Below are 17,117 nucleotides of genomic sequence, written 5' to 3'. Positions count from 1 at the left end.
ATTAAGTGGGGGACATTCTCAGTCATTATTGCTGATAACATTTCTTTTTGTACCTTTCTGCTCTTTCTGGTTTTCTCAATAATTAATAACTTTCCAAAACAGAAATCATCAGGCATAGGTGGGTTAGCTGTTGAACTCTACACAATATGCCAGTTCTCTGCAATCTCTCTCAGATAAAAGCAGAGGGAATCCTTCCTACCTCATTCTATGAGGCCAGCACTACCCTAACACCAAACCCAGACAAGGACGTTGTAAGAAAAGAAAACACACTTCTTAAGTGTTTGATAGAATTCACCAGTGAACCCATCGGGGCCTGAGGATTTCTGTTTTGGAAGGTTATTAATTATCTATTGAATTTTTTATAGCACATATAGATCTATTTAGATTGTCTATTTTCTCTTGTGTGAATATTGAAAAAGTGTGTCTTTCGAGGAATTGGTCCATTTTATCCAGGTTATCAAATTTGTGGCATAGAGTTGTCCATAGTGTTCCTTCATTGTCCTTTTAATGCCCATGGGATCTGTCTTGATGTCCCCTCTTTCATTTCTGGTATTAATAATTTGTGTTCTCTCTCCAAGCCTGAGATAGAATATGGGAATTTTAAAGCTTATTATCATAATAGGAGTATGGCTATTTTTTATTTCTGATACTCCCATACTGTTATTTATCAAATAATATAAATTAGATTTTTTAAACAAGACACTACTATTAATCTTCTTATAATAAATGTTATTTATTACTCTTATTCAAAAATTGATTTATGTCTTAAAGTTCAAGTTTATTTTGAATCTGGTTATTTCTGACTCACCTCATTTATTTAAATAAAACAAACATCCTCCAAGTCTTGTTTTGCTTTTGATTTACTTCTCATCCAATAATATACAAGAACTTTAGCTGAAATGTTGAAAGACCCTGGCCTTGCCACCACTGGGTAGCATTGGGCCAATCAACAAACGTTTCTGAATCCGTGTTGCATTTGTGAATGGGCGTTGCACACCTGACTTGGGGAAAGGGGCAGGATGGGTGCTATTTTCTTACCTGGGGTTAACAGAACTTCACCATGGAGGACCACGATTTACTTCCTCACCTTGTGTCACCAAAGTGGAGAAGCAAATTGAGGACACGGTTTCGGGACAGGGGCAAATGAGCTGCCCTCTGGGGGTTCATGCACCATGTATGCATAAAAGACACACGCCAGTCAGCCAAGAAGTCTGGGCTGTAATTCCAGGGGTGGGGAAGGAAACTGCTTTCCAGGCCACTGGGGCCTCCTGGATGCTGAATCAGCTATGGGGGCTGAGGGGGTGCATGGGTCAGGTGACTTCCAGCCCTGAGCAGGCGTGGGCAGGCGGCAGTGCTGAGGGAATATAGATCCCACGTGCAGGGGCTGCTTTACGTGGGCAGGATGCCGAGGCCACGCACCCCTGCAGAACTCTCTCTCTCACAAACCAACTGAAGCCTCCTCCTAAATACCTTTGTAATTCTCAGTGGGGTCAGTTCTTTGAAGTTAATTTAAAAAGATCTAGACAAGAATTAAAGGAGGGAGCCAGCCTGACGGACTGATAGAAATGACTGGCATACCCCTACTCATTACAAATCAGAAAGCTGAAGCTTCAGGTCAAAATGTAACCCGATCTTGCTATGCCTACAAAACCTTAAATCAAAGCCCTGAGTCTCCTTCTTCCAGCACTTAATTTCATCGGTGACACCCATTTGAGGCCACCTTCTCTTCAGGAAGTACTGGAGATGCTGTTTTTTCCAGCTCCTCCCATTACAAAGCTCCATTTTTTACCTCCACGTAAGGATGCGTGGGAAGAACGTCCGATTTACTGCCGGAAAATCTGTTCCAATCAAGACAGTGACACTTCCCAGCTGTGCATCAAAGTGAGTCTCTGTCACTGACCTGTGTTTCCTCATCTGAAATACGAGGATAAGCACACTGGCTTTCCAGGACTGTCTGAGGACGACGAGATAAAATATGCACGTTTAATCGATAAATTATACAGCACCCTAAAAACATAAGGCAATGTGATTGCTCGTACATGAAGATGGTTCATTCCTTTATTGAACATCACCTTGTGGCAGACACTCTGCTAGGCCGTCGTGATAGAAATAATTAAAGTATGTACACATATACAGGATGGGGCAAAAGTAGATTTACAGTCCTCTGTGTGGCAAATGACACAGTAACTAATCGACAGGGATACAAGAGTAAACTCGGTTTCACACACTCGCAGCTGTGAGCGCCTTTAGCTGCACCCTGGGTGCACCACTGGCCCCCAGGAGCTGAGACTCCAGCGGGGAGGACACACACTCCAGGTGGGCAGAGCTACTCTGATGCGGCTCAGGGTGCGAGCGAGTCAGAGAGCACTTGGACCGGGGTGTGGAAAGGGAGGGTCCTCAGAGGACTTCAAAGAGGTGACACTGGAGTTGGCTCACTACAGGTGCAAAAGCAGAAAACAAACCCAAGGCACTGTTTTGTGCAACGGCCCCACACTGCGCGGCCCTGGCCCCGAGCCAGGTTGAAAGTGCCCCGCCCTTGAAGCAGAGTTTCCAGCCTCGGTCGCACTGATATTTGAGGCTGTGAATTCTTTGTTGGGGGGGGCGAGCCAGCGCATCATAGAGTGTTTGGCAGTACAGTATCTCTGACCCGTCTACTCGGTGCCAGTAACACTGCTTTCCCCGTCTTGACAACCACAAACTTTTCCAGACACTACCAAATGGCCCCCGAGAGGCAAAATCGCCCCCAGTTTAGTGCTACTGCCTTAAGGTCACAGAAAACCAGTGCAGGTGGTTCTAGAAGGAATTAAATTCATAGAAAAATCAGTGCCTTGACTTATACTGTGCTCAATGAAGAATGAATGAATGAATGAATGAGTGAATGAGTGGATGAGCCACTTGGAGCCCCTTTGATAGATTCCTTTTAGGTTTCATCCAGATGATCCCTGGGCCCGTAATTAAGTTCTAAGATGTTTAAGTGAGAGGTAACAACACCACATCCATGTATTCAGTCCTCTGTACAACTTGTATGATCTGGGACAAGTAGTTCAAACTCTTTGAGTCTCAGTTCATCAGTTCTTAAATGGGGATATTAACCCATGTTGCAAGATCACTGCGATAATTACATGAGATAACTGATGTAGAGCACAGTGTTAGAGGGCTAGGCACTCCTTCGGTGCAACAGACAAGAGGAATCTCAGCAGGGTGCCCTTCCAGTTCCTGCTTCTAACCTTGACCCAAAAAAAGCACCAGGGTCATTTGAACATACACTTTATGTATATACTCCCTATATATGTAGGGAATGCCTAGCACACTACCAGGAACTGACATCATCCATCCAACTCGTCCCTCACAAATAACCAGGTTAGTTAAGAGGCGCCGCGAGTTGGGACTTGCCCAGGATCATACAGCTAAGAAAGACCTCACTGAACTCAGACTCAGAGCTGGCTAACCACTGTTGCCCCCATCACACCGAGACATGTGTGCTGTATGAGTTTTAGGAAAATGCTTTGCATAGTCTGTGTTCCGTAATTTCATATAGACGTAGATGATCAGATCGGGAAACTTCTTCTGAAAATACTGGGAAGGATCTTGAATTCTTAACTTCATCCTGAAATGAAATGTAAATATTTTGTCACGTGTGCCCCACATTCTTCCCCTTTTCCAGCATATGGCCCGGAGATCACTGTGCTCCCTCGATTTCTAGAGCAGAGTGAATGAGGACTTGGGAATCTGACAGAGGTAGAGTCACGTCCTCATCAACCGATTGTGCAAATTTTGGCAATGTTATGTTTGTGAGCCTCAGTTTTGTCATCCGTGAAATGGACACAATACAATACCACGATCCTTATCTACATTTCTGGAATCCAAAAGAGCCCTGGAAACGGAAAGGCTGTTTTTCTTTAATGAGTTTGCAGCTGATATTTTTGGCAACAAACACTGATTGAACTAACACGGGGCTACTCTCTAGACTTTTATAATGTTATATTCATTTTACCCAGCTGCCCAGTCCCCTGTGGTTCTTCACGCACGGGAGTCACCAGCCTTCTGTTCAGTGAGATTCAGCAAGAGTTAAAAAGGAAGACGGTCGCGTCCATCATTCATTAAAAGACCCTTGTAATGGCCCTTCTACCAGAGGAGAGGAGTTCCTTCTCTCTCATTAAAATTAATTTTGTTCTTCCCATCATATAGCGGATATAAATTTAGAACTGGATTTTTAAATCTTTCTCATTTCCAATATGCCTTACAGGAAGGAAAACAATACTTACCATTCATTCTTTTCTTCATCAATGTGTTCCCCCAAATGCCGGATGAACCTTAGCAGATCACCCACAGTGTCCTTATATTTTAAATGGGGTTTCATTTTATAAAACGTATTCATTTTATTCATAACCAGCATGTCAATCTAAACAAAACAAAAAATTACACAAAAATGTGTTAGCAATGCAGAATAAATCCTGGTGGAATACAATAAGGCGAAATACAAATTTGAATGTGTCCAAATTATTACTAATTATAAAGGCAATGCTAACTGTAGTTGTGTTTGGATGTGGGAATATCGGTAACTTTAAATTTGTCTGTTTTCCAAGTGAATTTTTTCCATAAGAGATTAAATCTATTAAAACAGGGTTTAGAGACTCTTTGGCCACCGCGCTAGGGCAGCTGTCATCATGCCGTACCGCACTTCATCCTGTGGCGCCCTTCTGAGTTCGCCCTTGATGACATTTCCTCTGGCTGAAACCAGGAGTGGCATCCATTGCCAAAGCGACTGTGGTTGGTTTTCTTTCTAATTATATTTCCAAAGGGGTTCCATGTTTCTCCTTGCCTCTAGGTGTCCCCAGGGCAACTTCTGTCACAGTAATGCCCCCCCTTTTGAGCGGGCACCCTTGTAGATGGCTTCATATTTAGAAAGAGTTTGGAGTAAGGGGACAGGATGCAACAACCACAAAGCCATGGGTCCCTGAGGAAGCGTGACTGGTACCTGGACCACGGCTGGAGAGGACCTGCTGAGGCTGCCCACGTGTATGTGTGGAGAGCACGCGTGGGAAATGCTGAGCAAGGGTGTGTAGCAGTGTGGGGCAGCCCACCGAAGGAAGGCAGGAATATATCCTGGAAAGCTTGGCTCTGGACCTGACTTGCCAAGAACTGATTGTATGACCCTGAAAATGGTCAAGCCACTAAAATCAGCAGGAAAAAAAAAAAAGTCTAAAATGGAAATTAAATGATAAGGCCGAAACTTAATCAAAATTCAATATAAGTCAATGCAGTTTAGGGGAAACAACCAGTGAATTGGGGAACAAAACGATTAGGTTCTCTTCCCAGCTCTGCCAATCTGCAGCTTTCCAGGCCCAGGTATTTCGGGTTCCACTTCTGGGCCTCAATTTCCTCCGCAATAACATGGCTGGGGGCACCCGATGGCATCACAGTGTTGTTCGGTGAGTGGCTTTAGCGTGTGGGCTCTGCAGCCAGACTGCCCAGCTTCAAATCCTGCTTGCACCCCTCACTGGCGCTGAGCCTTTAGAAAAAGTGTCTGTGCCTCAGTCTGCCCACCTGCAAAATGAAGATCTTTGCCTCGGAGGTTGTTGTAAGGATGCACGGTGGTAACTCACATAAAGTCCTTGGAGCTATAGCTGCCAAGTAGTCAGAGCTGCGTAATCACTGGTGTTACTATCATCTGGTCTGGTTTCTCATTTCTGTTTCCACAAGTTTAAGTTTCAGCAGGAGTTTGGCATTTGGCAAAGAGTCATGGCACACCTACTCCGTGCCAGGAAAAGAGCAACAGACAACGTATGGCCTCTGCCCTCACGGAATTACAGGGGAGCAGGACAGATGACCATTCAGCTGGCGATTATGAGTATGATGTGTCGTCTAGAGTCAAGTGAGGGAAGGAAAGCAAAATGAGACCAAGAAACAAAGAGGGATGGGAGGAGCAGAGTCCTAGATCGGCCTGAGACAGGGAAGCTGTTGGTCTCAGTCAAAGACCTCAGGATTATGGATTCTCCCATGGTGCTTTGCACTTGTCTCTGGGTGCCCAGCACATATATAGACCATCACTTCTGTGGGTCTCTCGGCCCCACATGGACCATACCGCACCCTGCCTTGTATACCCATGACCTCACATGAGCCTAGCACATACCTGGTACTTGTTAGGTGTGTGCTAATTAATAATAATGAAAGTTCTGATAGTACTGACTAGATCAAGATGGTGATTCATTTTGATGTTCCACTATATTTAGTTCCGGTTAGGTGGACCTTTTCTGGAAGAGGAGGGATTTCAAAAACCGTCTCCTCTTCATAGGCTGTTTCCTTGGGCAGAATGTAGGTGTGTTACATGATCTGCGGAGCTGGGCCGTTCACAGGCAGCAGAGGCCCTGGACTAAAAGGCCTCATGGTGGAGCACCTCTGGGTGAAGCCCCATCTAGTCAGCTGCTCTTGTTACCATGGCAATAAGATCATTAGCCAAGCCCTTCTCAGAGAACAAGTCTTGAGGGAAAGAGCCACAGAGAAGGAAAAGGCTCATGGGCTGGGACAAGACCACCCTACAGTGGAGCCTAGATGGGAGTCAGTCAGGAGGCTTGGCCTCTAAACGGGGAGCAGAGACCCAGTGGGGATGAGGGGACAAAGGGACGAGGGTGGTGAAGGGGGAGAAGGAAAATCCCCTCTTTCACTTCTTGGTTGGGCCAGGCCAATAGTATATAAAAAAGTTAGAAAATCTATCATAAAATATTACACAGCTTCTTATTCTTAGAACTCCCAGACTGTAGGAATTGTCCATACCTGACAGATCCACTGGTCAAAACTTCTAGAAGGTTCTGTCGGTCCAGCTTGCAATAGTTGAAGGATACTGCTTTGTGGTTTTCGCGCTTTGATGTCAGATTCATTTCCCACATTCCTAAGGGTCCTATAGCGGCTGAGGATGACAGAATGATCACGGTCATTCCCTCTTTCCCACTCTTTCCAGGAAGACAAAACTGTTAGCTTTACTACTTTTATTAAAAAACAAAATCTAGCCCTGGCCGGTGTGGCTCAGCAGTTGGAGCGTCGGCCTGCGGTCCGGAGAGACCCGGGTTCGGTTCCCGCTAAGGGCACGTACCTCGGTTGCAGTTTGTCCCCGGCCCTGGTTGGTCGTGCAGGTGGCAGCCACTCGATGTGTCCCTTTCACATCGATGTTTCTCTCTCTCTCCCTCCTGCTCTATCTGAACAAAAAATGGAAAAATGTCCTCGGATGAGGATTAAAAAACAAAAAATCTATGTCTTTAAAAATTCTGCATGATGAGAGAGACAGGTCTCTCTCTCTCTCTCTCTCTCTCTCTCTCTCTCTCTCTCTCTCCTTCCCTCCCCTCCTCCCTATTCTTCAGAAGAGAGAACCAGAAGCAAGAAAGCTTAAGTCACCACCCAAGGACACGTAGCCAGGAAACGCCCAGAGGACAGCTGCGTCTGCTGACTCTCAGCCTGACTCCTGCCCACATCACCTCACTGTGATGGTTAATTGTGCATGTTACCTAATCTCAGGGTGCCCAGATTAAACATCATTCTGGCTGTGTCTGTGGGGGTGTTTCCAGATGAGACTGGCATTTAAATCAGTGGACTCAGTAACGCAGATGGTCCCCTCCAGTGCTATGTATCTATTTCCTATTGGTTCTGTTTCTCTAGAGAACCCTGAACTAATACACTCACTGTCTCCATTCTGGGCGCCTGTGATTCACACTTAAGTTTTACTTACCTCTCCCAACTCCAAAAGAAAGGATGATCCAGCAGGTCACTTAGATGGTTCTTTACATTTTCTCCAGGGCAGAACAGGTGCTGAATGAGGTTCTGAATTTCTTCATTTGGAGAAAGTTGAATCACCTCTTCATTACTTTGCATCTTCAATGTCTCAAAAGGGATGTCTCCCCTCTTTACCACATATAGGACCAGGCGTCCAAGGGCCTGCACAACAGCCGCCAACCAAGCCAAAGGTGTTTATGAACGATCACTCTATTTGGGTAACTTTGTGGAGTGTGGGGCAGGCTAGGGGGAAATGGAAAATGGGAGGGATCTCCAGGGGTCCACAGGCTGGTTAGGGAGAGAAGACACGGGGGTTTGTGCATAGAGAACTCCACGAGGCAGTATGTGGTCCTCGAGTTCAGGTTTATAAGGAGCAAAATATAATGCTGGGCCAGAGTTGTCAGGCCACAGTGCCTAGAGGAAGAGGGATTTGAGCTAGACCTCAAAGTATGGATAGGAGTTAGATAAACAGTGGAAAGAGAGAAGGTTTTAAACCAGGGGAGTCCAGAGCTGGGAACTGGGACTCGGGGTTGGGGCTATGTCAGGCAGTAGATAAAGGAGCCAGGCCAGGGCCAACAGGGTACAGTGATGGCACCTGGGTCGGACCACGGCAGGGAGGAGAGGCCAAGGAGGAGGCCCGCACAGGAATTCCTGCATCAGGAAAGACACCAGTTGGGAAGGAGCTGAAATCTGAAGTCACTGAGCCACCAAAGCCAGACCCAGGGATGGAGAGCTATTGTCCATTGTGCTGAAAGTCCGACACCCTGGAGAGCTCTCCAGGACAGACCTGCCCTGACCGCATTGGAATCACTGGGGAGCTTTGGACCGCAGAGCCAGGCTCTGTGTCTTCTCCGGAGAACCAGCTATTTCAGGGTCTTCACCTTTTCAGCCAACCTTAGCCTCTTTGAGCTGGAGACCCCTCCCAGGTGGTTCAGAGGGCCTTAGTATCTGGTCCTCTTTGGAGTCTGGATGGAGTAGGAGGAGAAATCTTGTTTACTTTGTCCTTAGGCAGAAAATGCCTCTTGCCGGAGATACCTCTAAGAGGTAATTTGAGAAAAGGTGTGGATAAGAGGTCTTTTTTTTCTTACAGCTGCGTAGTACTCCATTGTGTACATGTACCACAGCTTTTGATCCATTCGTCTACTGATGGACACTTGGGCTGTTTTCAGATTTTAGCTATTGTAAATAGTGCTGCTACAAAAATGGGGGTACATGTATTCTTTCTGGTTGGTGTTTCAGGCTTCTTAGGATATATTCCTAGAAGTGGGATCACTGGGTCAAATGGAAGTTCAATTTTTAGTTTTTTGAGGTAACACCATATTGTTTTCCATAGTGGCTGCACCAGTCTGCATTCCCACCAGCAGTGGACTAACGTCCCCTTTTCTCCACACCCTCGCCAACACTTGTTGTTTGATGATTTATTGATGGCGGCCATTCTGACAGGTGTGAGGTGAAAAAAAAAAAAGACCTCTTATCCTTTGAGACTACATGGAGGGACCTGGAAAGTATCACCCTAAGTGAAACAAGCCAAACAGAGAAAGACAAGTTTCATATGATCTCACTTATTTGTGGAATACAATGAACATAACAGTCTGAGGAAGGGGGTAGTCCCAGAGACGCGGAAGTGGGGTACAGACTGACAATCCCCTAAATAGGGGTGTGGTGGGGAAGAGATAAACCTCAGAACTTATATGCATGTATGCATGAACAGTGCACATGGACAACAAACTGGGGAAAGGGCAGGGAGGGAGGGGGAGGGGGGAATCAGTGGGGGGAAAAGGAGAAACATCTGTAACAAAAATTAATTAATAAAAAATAAATAAATAAAAAAGAAAAGGTGTGGAGTGCTCAATTTATTTACTTATGTAAATGGAGAAAGAAAGAGATCCAAAGAGACAGAAAGAAGCCACAGTGACAAGCAAGCCACACCGACCCAGGGAAATGTCATCGTCTGCAAGGAGCTGACAGCCGTGAGCGCTGGGGAAATGCCTCACAAGTTCTTTCTTTCCCATTGGTTCCAATCCAGTCAGGGCAGACAGGGGTGTTGGGCTTTCAACACAGCGGACTATTTTCTCCACCCCTGGTTCAAATGGGGAAGCCCTCTAACTGGCCACAGGATACACGGTAACGAACGAATAAGGAAGCAGAAAGATGAAAAGTAAATGGACTACAGAAATTACCTCTAGATCGCTGGTGATTTGCCCCGGCTCTCCGGCCCACTTGATGCTGTTATCAAAATCTGCCAATCGAACAGCATTCTTGGAATCTAAGGAACAGTTTGTAAAGAGAGGTCAACATATACATTTGGGAAGAGCACAAATATTCAGTTCATTGCAGCTATTTGATTCTTTCTCTTCAGCTCTTTCTTTTTGCATCCAGGTGGCTAATGAGAAAAGTCTTAATGCCGGTCCGAATGTGGTTTCTAGGTAGGTCGTTTGTTTTCTCTCAATAGCTTTTGAGTTTTCCCCTTCTTCCCTTGATATTTTGAAATTCCTTTAAGATGTGCCTCAACGGGGTGATTCTATTTGTTTTGGGGGTTTTTCCTTGCTTATCCTCGGCACTTGGTGAGTCTTTTCCTTAGAACTATATCTATCTTTAGTTTTGGGCCATTCTTAGCCATTTTTTTTCAAGTGTTATTTCCACCTCATTCTCTGTCCTCTTTCTTTTAAAATGCCTATTAGAACTTCTGGATCTAAATCATGACTCTAATTTTTTTTTTTTAAATGCTTTCCATCCCTTTATTATTTTCTGTTACCTTCTAGGAGAATTTCTCAGGCAAATCTAGCTTACTAATTTAGTCTTCAATCCAGTCTTGAGTTTCAAAAATATAAAAAATTTTATTTTTGATTTCTAAGGCCTCTTTTTGGCTCCTTTCACAAGGCTTATCCCTGCTTCTTAGATGAAATCACCTATCTTTGTTCTATGAGTTTATTGAGTGTACTTACTTTAAGTTGTGTGACGATTACTTGTTGTGGCAGACTAAACAAATATCCGTGTCCTATCCTGGGATCCATGACTGTGACTATATAGCAGAAAAGGGGGAGCTTTTGCAGATGTGATTAAGTTGGGAATCTCGAGATGGAAGAGATTATTTTGGGTTATCAGGATGAGTCCCGAATGTAGTCACAAAAACCCTTACACAGGGGAAGCAGAAGGGGATCTGACAACAGAAGACACGATCATGTGACTACAGAGGCCGAGATCAGTGAAGTCTCTTCAGGACACAGAATGCTAACAGCTTCCAGAAGCTGGATGAGAAAAGGGACAGAGGCTCCCTATAGCCGCCAGAGGGCTCTGCTGAGCCCTCCACTGATCTGGGGCCAGGAGAACTGCTTCCAATCTCCTGGCCCCCAGAACTGTGGGAGAAGAACGTGGTTGTCTTCAGCCACCCAGCTTGTGATCATTTGGTTCAGCAGCCCTAGGAAACCAACACGCTTGGTTAGTTATGTCTCTTGGGGTGTAAATTCTTCTGTTTCATGCATCTCTTTATGCTCTTGGCACTCGAATATCTTAAGTGATTTCTGACCCTAAGCCCTACTCTGCAGTTGAGAATCCCTGATATCCTGTGAGCTGCTTCTGTTAATGCCACCCAACAGAGGGGAGAGACAGAGGCAGTTGTCAGAGCATCTGCTTTGCATTTTATTCAGTAAAACTCAGGACATGCCACTCAGTAGGGTGCTTTGGCAGAAATCTGTGGACTGAATTGTTCTTTGTTTCTCTTGTGGTCATGCCCCACCCAGTGCCTCCAGCAGTACCCCTGCCTGCAGCCAGACATGCCTGTCACAGATGCTTGGGCCCAGGGGAAGAGGGAATGCACAGGTTTCGATCTTCCCAGTTTCCACTGACACATCAGTCTGTCTGCTGGCTGGACCTTTGGCCTCTCCTGCTTCTGGTTTCCTCACTCTCGAGTGGTGCTGTTTGCCCCGTTCCCACACGGATGAGTAATACTCAGCAGTGGCTTCCTGCATTTGTCCCGGGCTCCTGTGAGCTTCAATCCCATCTTGTGCATGTTTCATCTCTCTACGATTTGTCAACATTTTGTTCAGCAAAATTTTTTTTTTCATCTCAACTATGAATTCATTTAAATATCTTTTCCTATCATTTTGGGGATTTAACACAGGGAATAGTGTGTGGTATATGTTAGGTTCACTTTGAGGCAGAAATACAATCAATTCTTTATTGTTCAAGCTTGAGAATGGAAGAGGTGGTCTAAAAATTCCAAAGAAGAAGTAATCACAAGTCATCTTCCTTTAGGACATGATACATGATCCTTTTCGCATTGAGATCAGAAGTTAGAACTGGAAAGGACCTCACCCTTGGCTGACTCTAACAAGTGACTCACTTGTCAGACTGCCCTTGTTTGTCTCCCAGGCAACATTGCTTCAACCCAGGAGTGTCACTAGAACCCCTCTTCAAACTAAAAGCCAAATCCGAGTAATATTTCTCTATATACATAATTCTCTCCTCCAGGACCTTAACTACTACTCTTGCTTCTTCGTATGCGAACCCTCCTTTTGCCCTGTTCCCTTACACCCAGTTTAAATCTCAATCCGCACCTATCTGAGGTTAGGTATCTAAGACAAGTAGCTGACCTTTGTTCACAGCTGCAATGTACAGGTGCCTTCTGTATCTAACACATTGCACTTAGACCTCCTAAAAACCACACGCAGGAGACAGTATTAGGCTTGAATGAGGAGGCCATGGCTCACATAAGTGACTTATCTGAGGTTAAGCTACAAACTAGCAGGACTAGGCTACAAGCCTCCCTACAAGTGGCTAAAGCCAAGACACTTTCTATGGAACCCCATTGCCTCCTGGGACTTTACACTCAGCTCCGCTTGTTTCCTTTTTTTTTTTTTTAATTTTTTTTTTTATACATCCTCACTGGAAAATGTGTTTTTCTTGATTTTAGAGAGAGAGGAAGTGAGGGGGAGGGAGAGAGAGAAACATCAATGTGAAAAAGAAACATCATTCGGTTGCCTCCTGTACACGCCCTGACTGGGAATGAACCCACAACCCAGGTATGTGCCCTGACCGGGAATCGAACCTGCAAACTTTTGTTGTACGGGATGACACTCCAACCAACTGAGCCACCTGGCCAGGACTCTGTTTCCTTTAATGTCGTTTTCACTGATTTTGTTTCAGGTTTGAACCAGTAGATACTAACTGTTCTGCCTACACGGAGTCTGTTTCACCGTCTCACCTCTTGTCTTATTATCCCCAGTTTGGACCTCAGTTTTGCCAGGAAGTTTCACAATAACTGCCACCTTGTCTGAAGGAACACACTTTCAGTATTCTCCGACTTGAAGACTACTCTCGGAATCCACATTTCTTGACTCCACCCAAGTCATACCTTCAGACTTATGTTTGCCAACGTCAGTATGAGGGGAGCTGGCATTCTGTTCACAGCCGTGACCTCCATGAGGAGGCAGGGCTATGACTGGGAGCAGGAGAGGCTTTACTGTAATTACGACTTTGTTGCATTAACCCTCAAACGGAATACTCCGCCTGTACTCTAGTCCTTTCCTATCTGCAATTACAACGCTCCCCTTTTGTCATCCAAGACCCCGCAGTTTCTCAGAGATAACTGGAGACTCACCTATTAAGATGTTCTGTGGCTGCAGATCCTGGTGAGAGTAGCCACAGGACAGGTGTAGCTCGACAAGAGCCCTGAACACAGAGAGGAGGATGTTTCGGGCAAACACATCTTCCTCGTTGTCCACAGCCTCCCCTTTGTGCTTGGCCAAGTGCTCCTCCAGTGTCTGCTCACAGAGGGAGAGACACACGTACAGACAGCCCTTGTGGCTCTCACTCCCGTAGAAGGTCACCAAGTTACTGTTCGCTCGGATGCTCTGCAGACAGGAGACTTCCTTCTGTCCACGGCTGCTGTCTTCAGAGAAGCGCTTCACCGCCACCTCTTGTTCTTCATAGAACCCCAGGTAGACGCCTCCTTCCGAAGTGTCCGCAATTTTATATTCTTCGTCGATGAAGATCTTGAGTCTGCCGATCACAGGGCGGTATATGCGGCGGAGATGTCTCAGGGCCGCCCCCCAGTGTGAGCTCTGGGGCTCCCAGTCTTCAGCAGGAGCGGGGTCATCTCTGGCTCCCCGCTGGAGAAGAAACTTGGCAAGAGGATGGTTGTAATTGTGCCTCGCTAACCTCACGAGGTTCCCACAATCCGTGCTGGCTCCTTTGTCACACAGCAACTGGGCGATTTTTGTCTGGTTGCATTCCACAGCCCACCGCAGGGCAGTTTTGCCCTCCCTGTCTGTGTCATTAATCTCTATATCTTCTTGTTCCAGAAGCTTCTGCACCAAGTCCAAGTGCCCCTTTTCCACGGCCAGGATCAGGGGCGTCTTCCCTTTTTCTCCCCGCACGTTCACCTCGGCCCCGTGGTCCAACAGAAGGCAACTAATGGCCACCTCGTTGCTGGGCTCAAGGTTCACAAGAGCATGGATCAGAGCATTTCTGCCCATGTTGTCGCGGATGTTGACATCCGCCCCCATCTCCTCCAGAAGGATCCGCAGGACCTCTATCTGGCCATTCTCAGCAGCATCCATGAGAGCCGTGGCCCCCCCTTTCCTAAGCTGCTTCTGCTCCTCCAGCGGCTGCCGGCCCAGGTTGACCTGCGCGCCGCTGTCATGCAGGAATCGCAAGGCCCCCACCCGGCCGTACGCGGCGGCCTCCATGAAGGCCGTGAAGCCGTGGCGGTCGTGCTCATCGACACCTGCGCCCTCCGAGAGGAAAAGCTGCAGCAGCCTCACGTTGCCCACGATCCCCGCGATGATGAAGGGCGTGGCCCCGTTCCTCTTCCTCAGACCAGGGTCAGCACCATAGCGAAGCAGAAGGCTCACCATGTCCTCGCTGTCATTTTGCACCGCGTTATGCAAAGGGGACCAGCCCCCTGTCTCTTCCTGGAAATTGACATCAGCCCCTTCTTCCAGCAACTGCTGGACCAACTCCCTGTTTTCTTCTTTAACCGCTTTTATCAACAAGTGATTGGAGGGTGTGTGTCTGTCCTCGGGGTTGTTATGGCTCCTGGAGGCCATGGTGGTAAATACCGCTGGTTACAACTGTTTGCCTTTCTTTGAGAAGATGAAGGCTTATCCCCTTGGGACTTGATCAAAGCAATGGAGCTCTGGAAACTCCTGTCATGGTAAATAGAGATTATCTGGCTACAGATGGACAGGATGAGGAAGGACAATACCCTTGGAGGATTCTGACATTACACCTGAAGACAAAAGAGGTACTCTGTAATCTTATAAGGGTCAGAAAACACTTGAATTAGAGAAATTAATTTTATTAGCAACTTTTTCAAAATACATCTACTCATTATAGAACCTTGTATTACATGTTATGAATATATATAAATTCAAAACATACATAACATTATGACTATATATAAATTCAAAATATTACTCTATAATCCCACTGCCCAGGAACAGACATTGTTAATATTTTAGTACATTTCTATAGTTAAAAAAAAAAAATAGTTGGGATCATGCTATGTAAAGTAACTTTGTATCCTCCTCATATAATGCCATACTATAAATAACTTCCTGTGTTATTACAAAGTATTTTAAAACATTTTTAATGGCTGTGTAATATGCCATCATTCGGTTGTTTCATTTCTCTATTAACTGAGCAGTTTTTAAAAATAATTTAAAAATTTTTTTTTCTTTATTGATTTTAGAGAGAGGAAGGGAAAGGGAAAGACAGATAGAAACATCAATGAGAGAGAACATGGACTGGCCGCCTCCTGCGTGCCCCCCACTGGGGATCGGGCCCACAATCTGGGCATGTGCCCTGACCAGGAATCGAACTGACGAACTCTTGGTGCATGGGTTGACGTTCAACCACTGAGCCACACCGGCCGGACTAAATGAGCATTTTTAAACAATTGTAAATAATATTGCAGTAGATTTATTTTATTTTAGCTTGTTTTCCTATGCTAGACCTTACAATAGATTTCTTATGATAGATTTCAAAGAATTAAATGACTAGTCAAAGGAGATGATTCCTTTTAGGATTTTCAGCCTATATTAATAAAGTTCTTTCAATGTCATTTAAACACACTCTGACTAGAAGTAGATAGCCTCATAAGGAAAAAAAAAAAAAAAAGCAGAACCTTCATTTAATTAAACACACACACACAGAGCTTTGTCAGTTTGTGTCTCTTACACCACAAGAAGGTTGACACTCTCGGTGTGTTCCCTAGCTCTGTGCACGCCTTCTCTGTGCATTGTGTGGTCCTGTTCCACGGAGCTCAGAGTAGTAAGAAGAGCAGACTCGACCTCAACAAGATCTTAGTGTGAGCCCCTGGTTGTGTAACTGTAGCCTATTACATCCTACGTGTGTAACCTTAGCTTCCTGAGTCTCAATTTTCCGTTCCAGCAAATGGGGAAAGCAGTAAGCACGGTCAGCTGTACAAAGTGCATTAATGTAGGGGTGTGGCAAATATTAGGAATTCAAAAAATGGTAGAGCTGATTATGTCTCTTTATTTAAGAAAATGTTAATGAGTCCTACTCTCCCCACCCGTGTGCACAGACATAGTACACAAACAGAGAACCTGGGAGTGTCAATTTAGTCCAACTGCCCTCCATCGGATCTGAGCAATTTACATCCAATTTAGGCATCAGACTGCACAAAGCGTTACCTGTATATTAACTGCACATGCTACAACATTCACAAAACAGCCGTTTTTCTGCTATCTCACGCTGTCTCCAAGTCCCCGCCTGCTGAGGTCTAAATCAATGGGCACCACAAGCACAGTCCTCCAGCCATGAAACCGTTGAAGCAAACAGTTACATTACAGCTGACATGGGCCAGTCTGAGTGAAGGAGCAGACAAGGAAAGAAATCCCGAGTGAAAAATCAGAGTGCAGGTACCGAAAGCCCAGCCAAAGCAGCATCCGGGATCATCTTACTTTCAGTTTCCTTTTCCCCATATGCCTGGTAGGCAGAGCCAACTTGAATAAATACTGTGTGGATTTCGTCAGAACCCTGGCCTTCTCAGGGAGGCTCAGGAGCAAACGGGCCCGGAGGGGTCTGCCTCTGCTTCCCCTCCCCAGGTCTCACACCCTTCCACCTGCAGTCCCCACAGCCCAAGGAACCCTTCAAAGCAAAGTTCTCACCATTCTCCCACTTTCCCAGCTCTCCTTCTGCGCAGCTTACCTTCTAAACTCAGACATTTCTCTGTTATTTTTCATCAGCAACGAATCTTTAAATACCATTGCCAGCAGAGAAAATTCCCTTCTGGCCGTAGTCAGGGAGCCAGGGGGCGGAGCAAATCGAAAGAGAGGAGGAGGAAGAGCAAAGGGAGGGGAACGGGCACACCCACTGTCGCCGGCAAG

At 45.8% G+C, this 17,117-nt stretch overlaps 1 protein-coding gene across 7 annotated transcripts; it reads right to left on the bottom strand.

The window, feature by feature from the left end:
* Positions 1–2,100: 2,100 nt before the first annotated feature.
* RNASEL (ribonuclease L) lies at positions 2,101–17,048 on the bottom strand. Of its 7 annotated transcripts, none has more exons than XM_036273449.1 (8): positions 16,899–17,048; positions 16,422–16,595; positions 13,364–14,995; positions 9,945–10,030; positions 7,721–7,926; positions 6,775–6,907; positions 4,266–4,402; positions 2,101–3,607 (listed from the first exon to the last, which is right to left on the bottom strand). In XM_036273449.1, exons 3-8 carry the CDS (start codon positions 14,811–14,813, stop codon positions 3,445–3,447), a joined length of 2,175 nt encoding a protein of 724 aa, XP_036129342.1. In that variant the 5' UTR covers positions 14,814–14,995; positions 16,422–16,595; positions 16,899–17,048; the 3' UTR covers positions 2,101–3,444. The 7 variants fall into 7 exon arrangements, with proteins under 7 accessions (XP_036129342.1, XP_036129344.1, XP_036129341.1 ...); XM_036273451.1 differs by having other exon boundaries at positions 16,939–17,048; XM_036273448.1 differs by having other exon boundaries at positions 16,422–17,048.
* Positions 17,049–17,117: the final 69 nt, after the last annotated feature.

This window comes from Molossus molossus, unplaced genomic scaffold, assembly GCF_014108415.1.
Source record: "Molossus molossus isolate mMolMol1 unplaced genomic scaffold, mMolMol1.p scaffold_m16_p_20, whole genome shotgun sequence".
Lineage (NCBI taxonomy): Eukaryota > Metazoa > Chordata > Mammalia > Chiroptera > Molossidae > Molossus > Molossus molossus.
The sequence above is the reverse complement of the archived record's forward strand: the minus strand, read 5'-3'. Positions and strand labels throughout refer to the sequence as shown.

Bases quoted from the DNA above. Each gene is read 5' to 3' on its own strand.
- RNASEL (XM_036273448.1), bottom strand. From the start codon at position 14,813: ATGGCCTCCAGGAGCCATAACAACCCCGAGGACAGACACACACCCTCC. The intron at 10,031-13,363 runs GTGAGTCTCCAG...ACTGTTCCTTAG, and splicing joins GCCACAGAACATCTTAATAG to ATTCCAAGAATGCTGTTCGA. The intron at 3,608-4,265 runs GTAAGTATTGTT...ATTTCATTTCAG, and splicing joins GATGAAGAAAAGAATGAATG to GATGAAGTTAAGAATTCAAG.